Source organism: Brassica napus, chromosome A1 (assembly GCF_020379485.1).
Source record: "Brassica napus cultivar Da-Ae chromosome A1, Da-Ae, whole genome shotgun sequence".
NCBI classification, from domain to species: domain Eukaryota; kingdom Viridiplantae; phylum Streptophyta; class Magnoliopsida; order Brassicales; family Brassicaceae; genus Brassica; species Brassica napus.
Window position 1 is genome coordinate 15240242 of NC_063434.1, and position 7348 is coordinate 15247589.

Consider the following 7348-nt stretch of genomic DNA (forward strand, 5'->3'; position numbering starts at 1 on the left):
CACTGACGTCGTTAAAACGGAAATGATATTACTTCATCTCTCATCTCTGCTTTGAGAAGAAGGAACAATAAATGCACTTGAGCACACACACACTCTCTCTCTCTCTCCCCAATACCGCCATTGTTGAGCCTTTTCCTTCTCTGTAAGTCGTCAAAGTTTCTTCGTTTTGTAACTCGATCGTTTGATCCGAATGAGATGAAGATCTATAGATAGCTTTGGATTCAGCAATACATTTACTACTATAGATGAATAAGTTGCTAAAAACTTTCTAGTTTTGTAGCTTTAGCTCGCTTGATTGGTTTCCTTGGATCCATACTCAAATGCGATGGATTTGTTTGTGCAGGGGGAGGATTCCTAAATGGTAGACAATTTTAGCAGAACGGAGTCGATGCAGCAAAGAAGAGGCGGTGGTGGTGTATCTCTCTCTCCAGCTCAGACACCACGATCAAGTGATAAATTGGCCAGAGAATCGAGATCTTCTGACTCAACTTCAACCAATAGAAATGATAAAGAAAAGGGTGTGAATGTGCAGGTCATTCTGCGTTGCAGGTATCTGAGTTTTTTTTTTTTTTTTTTAATTATTATTTGATCTCTCTCTCTCTCACCGGTTTCTTATAGGCCATTGAGCGAGGACGAGGCCAGACTACATACACCCGTGGTGATTTCATGTAACGAGCACCGTAGAGAAGTTTCTGCTACTCAGAGTATTGCTGGAAAGCACATTGATAGACATTTTGCTTTCGACAAGGTTGTTGCAGCAGAGTTCTTAAACTCATGTTTCTTGATTCTGTGTTTGTCTCATTTGCTCTCTTAAACTCTCCTCAGGTCTTTGGTCCAGCATCTCAACAGAAGGACTTATATGACCAAGCCATTTCTCCAATTGTGTTTGAAGTACTTGAGGGTTACAACTGTACCATCTTTGCATATGGTCAGACCGGTACTGGCAAGACGTATACCATGGAAGGAGGTGCAAGGAAAAAGGTTGCTTCTTGTTTTGCTATTCATATACAAGTAACAACTGCTATGGTTTTTGATACTTAGTTACACGGTTTTTGTATGTAGAACGGTGAGTTCCCGAGTGACGCTGGTGTTATTCCGAGAGCTGTTAAGCAGATTTTCGACATATTAGAAGCGCAGGGAGCTGAGTATAGCATGAAAGTCACCTTCCTAGAACTATATAACGAGGAAATTTCAGATCTTTTAGCACCAGAGGAGACTACTAAGTTTGTTGATGACAAGTCTAAGAAATCGATTGCTCTTATGGAAGACGGGAAAGGGAGTGTCTTTGTTCGTGGCTTGGAAGAAGAGATCGTGAGCACAGCGAATGAGATATACAAGATCTTGGAGAAAGGTTCCGCTAAAAGGCGTACAGCTGAAACTCTTTTGAACAAGCAAAGTAGTCGCTCTCATTCCATATTTTCTATCACCATTCACATCAAGGAAAATACTCCCGAGGGGGAAGAGATGATCAAATGTGGGAAACTCAATCTTGTCGACCTTGCTGGTTCCGAGAACATCTCTCGTTCTGGTGCACGAGAGGTATCTTATTGTAATCATATTTGTGATGCCAATGCTGTCTTAGAAGCTGGTGGTGAGTAATTTGGTAACGGTTGTTGCAGGGACGAGCCAGGGAAGCTGGAGAGATCAACAAGAGTTTACTTACTCTTGGCCGTGTCATTAACGCGCTTGTTGAGCACTCTGGTCATATTCCTTACAGGTACAAGTCATCCGTTGCTAGTTTGGAGTCTCCTTGGTGTCCTCAAATCAGGTTTGACATCAGCTATTTTGCTTTTGAATTTTGTTCAGAGATAGCAAATTGACAAGGCTCTTGAGGGATTCATTGGGAGGGAAGACTAAAACATGTGTAATCGCCACAATTTCACCTTCCATTCACTGTTTAGAAGAGACTCTAAGCACTTTGGATTATGCACATCGCGCCAAGAATATCAAGAACAAACCAGAGGTGAGGTTTAACGACGTTCTTCCGCAATATTATCTTATGCATAAAAATATGGCTCTAACAGTTTCCTCCTGATTCCAGATCAACCAGAAGATGATGAAATCTGCGGTCATGAAAGATCTCTACTCTGAGATTGACAGACTGAAGCAAGGTATGAGTTACTGAGTATTGGTTTTAAAGTCATTCCTTACTTTGTGTTATTCGCATTTAATTTTGCATCTGCTGAGAATACGTTTCATATATATATTTTCTTAGAGGTATATGCTGCGAGAGAGAAAAACGGGATTTATATTCCAAAAGACCGTTATCTTCAAGAAGAGGCTGAGAAAAAGGTTTTTTTTTTGTTTTCTCTGAACTGAATGTTTGTTTTCTAAAATCTTCCTCGTTTCGAATCCTGAGCGTGAAAAGTAACTCTATTCATTTGCGCTTTAATCACAGGCAATGGCTGAAAAGATAGAAAGATTAGAACTACAATCAGAATCAAAGGACAAGGTATGAAATCCGCATCATTTGGTTTCACATCCCCCGTTAGTACCTTACATGATATTTCTATAACACTTATGTTGGTCCTGCAGCAAGTAATTGATCTTCAAGAGCTATACAATGCTCAGAAGCTTTTAACTGCAGAGTTGAGTGAGAAACTTGACAAAACTGAGGTATAATATAACTCCTCTTAAACATTTTCTATATATGCATGAAAAGCTAAATGTATCTCTGTACCAATATCAGAAAAAGCTCGAGGAAACTGAGCACTCATTGTTTGATCTTGAAGAAAAATACAGACAGGCGAATGCAACCATTAAAGAGAAGGAATTTGTGATATCTAATCTCCTCAAGTCGGGTACTTTTTTGCCTTCTCACTGAAAACGAAAAAAGCTGTTGGAAATTGTGATGATAACATTTTCTATTCTAACTTTGAAGAAAAATCACTTGTGGAGCGAGCCTTTCAGCTACGGACGGAACTAGAAAGCGCAGCATCAGATGTTTCCAACTTGTTTTCCAAAATAGGTAAAAAAGATTCATGGACCAAAAATTTCAACTTCTGTTGATAGATAGATGTTCACTGGATCATAAAATGTTATTTTGCTGTGCAGAAAGAAAGGACAAAATCGAGGATGGAAACATATGTCTCATCCAAAAGTTCCAGTCACAGCTCACAGAACAGCTTGAGCTATTGCATAAGACTGTGGCTTCTTCTGTGACTCAACAAGAGGTTCAATTAAAACACATGGAGGAAGACATGGAGTCCTTTGTATCGACAAAATCTGAGGTGAGTTTGTTTTTGTGTCTTTGTTTTCATTGACCTACCCTATGTCTCATTCTTTGGTTTTTCATGTAAAGGCTACTGAAGAACTCCGTGAGAGACTTTCAAAACTGAAGTCAGTGTATGGTTCTGGCATCGAAGCTCTTGATAACCTAGCTGTGAAGCTAGATGAAAACTCTCGGACAACATTTGGTGGCCTGAACTCAGAAGTTTCCAAACATTCACATGAACTTGAGAACGTAAGTTTAGAACTTTTAACTATCCAACTCTACCATTGACCATACCATTGGTATCTCTGTTCTGAGTCAGTCTCCTTCCATTGATGTCGCTTGTAGGTTTTCAAGGGTTTTGCTTCTGAGGCTGACATCTTATTACAAGATCTCCAAAGTAGCCTTAACAAACAGGAAGAGAAGCTTATCGCATTTGCTCAGCAACAACGGAAGGTTTAGTAATCTTCGATGATCCTTTCAATATTAATATCAGACATTGTGGTTGAAACATTGGGTATTGTGCAGGCACATTCACAAGCCGTGGATTCAGCAAGGTCAGTTTCGAAAGTAACAGTGGAGTTCTTCAAGACTCTAGACACCCATGCTACCAAACTAACCGGGATAGTGGAAGAGGCACAGACAGTTAACCACAGGAAATTGAGTGAATTTGAAAACAAGTTTGAGGTGATTCCAGTTCTTGACACATTCGCAGCTGCAAGTTTCTTGTGTAAGCTTTAATGTTGTTTTCTCTGTCTTGTAGGAATGTGCTAAGAATGAAGAGAGGCAATTGCTAGAGAAAGTAGCAGAACTTCTGGCGAATTCTAATTCTAGGAAGAAAAACCTTGTAAGTCGCATGCATTTTAATTCTTAGAAAAGGCATTTGATTTGAGGCTTTGAGGAAACTCTTTAATATTTTCTTTTAGGTCCAAATGGCTGTACAAGATCTACGCGAGAGCGCATCCACCAGAACAACCACCCTACAGCATGAGATGTCAACGATGCAAGATTCAACATCTTCCATTAAAGCCGAGTGGAACCTTCACATGGTGAAAACAGAATCGAACTATCACCAGGACACTTCAGCGGTTGAGAGTGGGAAGAAGGCGATGCAAGAAGTTCTCTTGAATTGGTATATAAACAAAACTCAAAAGCTCATAAACATTTATATCGTCCCAAGAACTAAGCTTTTGTCATGCATGATCAATGGATAATTGTAGCTTGGAGAAGGCAGAGATGAGTGCACATCAATGGAGGAAAGCTCAAGAATCACTGGTCAGTCTAGAACGGAACAATGTAGCTTCTGTTGACTCAATCGTTAGGTATGAATGGAAACCAGTTCTTTTATCTTTTTTTTCACCGTTTCTGATCTGTTTCAAGTCACTTATCACTTCAATATCTCTCATAGAGGAGGCATGGACGCCAATGAAAACCTACGCTCTCAGTTCTCGTCCGCTGTATCATCCTCTCTTGATGTTTTTGATGCTGCTAACGCCAGCCTTCTTACTTCCATTGATCGTGAGTTTTACTAATTCCTTTGAACTTACAGAGATAGATCAAATATGCTTCATTTTTTTGCTGAAAGATTACCCTTTTTCTGTCAGATTCGTTGAAACTCGATAATGATGCATGCGCTAAGATCAACTCCATGATCATCCCGTGCTGCGAAGACTTGATTGAGCTCAAGAGTGATCACAATCACAAGATCGTAGAGATCACAGACAACGCAGGGAAATGTCTTCTTGATGAATACATAGTAAGTTTCAAGATTTCAATCATTACAAGACGAACCGCAACATATCAGAGACATTGTAGGTGGTTTTAACGAGTCTGGTGACACTCTAATTGTTGTTTTTCGATGCAAACAGGTAGATGAACCTTCGTGTTCAACGCCGAGGAAAAGAGCAATCGAGATACCGAGCATTGAGTCCATTGAGGAACTTAGAACTCCAGCATCTGACGAGTTACTGAGAGCGTTTCAAGATGGTAAACTGTTTAAGCAGGCCAATGGTGATGCAAAGCAGCAGCAACAACACCTTATACGTGCTTCCTCTCTTTACGAAGCAGCCGTGTCGGACTCAAGATCTCCCCTCTCTGCTGTAAACTGACACGCCAAGAGGATTGGTTTTTCAGAAGCCCAATAGAAGGTTATTATTTGGCGTCTTACTGTACAGAGAGAGTATTGTTGCATTACAGGTAAAAAAGTAACGTATTTTCTTCATGGAGGTTTGGTTTGAGGAATTTATAAAAGCTTACATTATATTTTTATTTGTTTATTTATTTGTATTGTTTATTAGCCGGAACCAAAGGAAATTATTTTCTGAATCAGTAAGATTACGAGTCGTCAATTATAATTACAAGCAAATCCGTTAGGTTTTACTTTTGTCATCATAACTCGACAAAAATTGAACAGAAAAAAATAAGTGCTCAAGAGAGAATAAATGGCTATATCGGTATTCTGAATTATTCTGAGTGGAACGTTGTACTGATGACTTTGGGGTATTTTTGTTGCCTGTTGGTGAAAGATAACGTAGTTGTATTAGTACAATAAGACACAAAATCGAGTAGGAAGAGCTAATGTACTTGAAACAAGGAATATGATTCAAAATTATATGTCCTGCTTTGGTGATTGTAAATGCTATATCTTTGTGTCAGTACATTATTCACTGTTTTGCTTAGCTTTTACATTTGAAAGCTTTCGGGTGTATGGGGGTTTTGTACCTTGAAGCTGTTTCGGAGACAGGTGAAGAATTTCAGAATTATTACATTATGTGCTTATTTGTTGGCAATTTGAGAATTGCTGTGGACATGACTCTGGTGAGACTTTTAGCTTCTCAGTTTTTTTATTTGTTTTTTTTTAAAAGGCAAAAAGATATAAACCATTGACTATCCGAAACATAAAATACAATTTTGAAATTTATTCCTTTTTTTTTTTGATAATCTAAATATCCGGACCTCTCACTTAGTCCAACTATCCCACCGCGTCCAACCGGTGACCGAAGCTCGAACTCGTGATGGCGGGCACCTCAGCCAAGGTTCCTTTACCACCAGACCACGAGGCCCGGTTAACTTATTCCTTCTTTCAAGTACATTAGCCCTTCATACTCGGTTTTGTATGTTATTGTATCGACGTTATCCATTTCCAACAGGCAACAAAAGTAAGAAAACTGCAAATAAGTATCAAACAAAACTTTGTTGAGAGAAAATGCATGACCCAAACTCATCATCAGTATATCAACTTCTCCTTGCTCTATTTAATCACTATGCCAACGTTCCACACAGAGTATACAATCACTTCAGAACACTAATATAGCCATTGATTCTCTTTAGGGGCAGTTCTTGGCATGTGCCAGAGGAGCAAAAGCACAAGGCCTATCTCTATTGACAAAAAAAATATCTATACTATTAAAAGGGAAGCAGTCCCAAAAAATCTACTTACGAAAAGTTGTTGGACCTATTGACTAGACTTAACTATTTTTTTGGTTTCACCATATATTTCTCTAACTATACACTAATCAATTACCTTATATTTCTCTAACTATAAAATAACCAATGCTCTTATTTAATACTCAACTTACTATAATACACCAAAGATTTATACATCAATATTATTAATTCAAAATCATTGATATATTTTACCCCTATTTTTCTTTGGAATATTACTTTTGTGCCACTAAACCTATTAAAAAACAGATTATTTTATAACTGATTTAATAATCATACAACCCACGATCATTTTTCTTTAACAAAAGCAGTTACTATAAAAACATTTGGATTTATTGGTAATTAAAGTCTGAACAATACCATACTTTTAATTCATATTAAATGTTTTATGACCCAAACTAACATAAAAACATGATGCAAGTACGGTTAACAGAAAGTTAAAAACATTATGCAAGTACGGTTAACAGAAAGTTAAAAACATGATACCATTCGACGGTCAAAACATATTAACTTCCAATTACGATTAGAAAAATACTTCACAATACAACAAACAAGCTTAATTATATTTTAAAATTATAGCTTTTTCTTTGAAAACCTTCCTAAGTTATTTTTGTGATGAAAATCTTTTACAACTGGGTTTATTAGGAGAAAGTGTTTTGTATAAATATTTTCTCAGGAAATTATAGCATTTTT

The 7348-nt window shown here is 37.9% G+C and overlaps 2 protein-coding genes across 3 annotated transcripts; one reads left to right on the top strand and one right to left on the bottom strand.

Annotated features, from left to right (window-relative positions):
• On the top strand, positions 1–5543 carry LOC106405960 (kinesin-like protein KIN-5D). 2 transcript variants are annotated; one of them, XM_013846527.3, is made up of 23 exons: positions 1–142; positions 344–549; positions 619–748; positions 826–981; positions 1063–1539; positions 1620–1717; positions 1807–1963; positions 2042–2111; positions 2216–2292; positions 2399–2452; positions 2536–2616; positions 2690–2801; positions 2882–2968; positions 3055–3230; positions 3302–3463; positions 3560–3667; positions 3740–3898; positions 3975–4058; positions 4138–4343; positions 4432–4533; positions 4620–4729; positions 4816–4967; positions 5080–5543. In XM_013846527.3, the coding sequence occupies exons 2-23, from the start codon at positions 359–361 to the stop codon at positions 5317–5319; spliced, it is 3189 nt and encodes a 1062-aa protein (XP_013701981.1). In that variant the 5' UTR covers positions 1–142; positions 344–358; the 3' UTR covers positions 5320–5543. The 2 variants fall into 2 exon arrangements, with proteins under 2 accessions (XP_013701981.1, XP_013701982.1); XM_013846528.3 differs by lacking the exon at positions 1–142 and adding an exon at positions 231–253.
• LOC111201416 lies at positions 34–314 on the bottom strand. The gene is made up of 2 exons (XM_022693248.1): positions 266–314; positions 34–140 (listed from the first exon to the last, which is right to left on the bottom strand). Exons 1-2 carry the CDS (start codon positions 312–314, stop codon positions 34–36), a joined length of 156 nt encoding a protein of 51 aa, XP_022548969.1.
• Positions 5544–7348: the final 1805 nt, after the last annotated feature.

What these genes read in the sequence shown, in the direction of transcription:
- LOC111201416 (XM_022693248.1), bottom strand. Translation starts at nt 314, where the DNA reads ATGGATCCAAGGAAACCAATCAAGCGAGCTAAAGCTACAAAACTAGAA. An exon ending in TAAAGCTACAAAACTAGAAA is followed by an intron (nt 141 to 265) that starts GTTTTTAGCAAC and finishes GACGACTTACAG; the next exon opens with AGAAGGAAAAGGCTCAACAA.
- LOC106405960 (XM_013846527.3), top strand. Translation starts at nt 359, where the DNA reads ATGGTAGACAATTTTAGCAGAACGGAGTCGATGCAGCAAAGAAGAGGC. An exon ending in CAGGTCATTCTGCGTTGCAG is followed by an intron (nt 550 to 618) that starts GTATCTGAGTTT and finishes GGTTTCTTATAG; the next exon opens with GCCATTGAGCGAGGACGAGG. An exon ending in AAGGAGGTGCAAGGAAAAAG is followed by an intron (nt 982 to 1,062) that starts GTTGCTTCTTGT and finishes TTTTGTATGTAG; the next exon opens with AACGGTGAGTTCCCGAGTGA.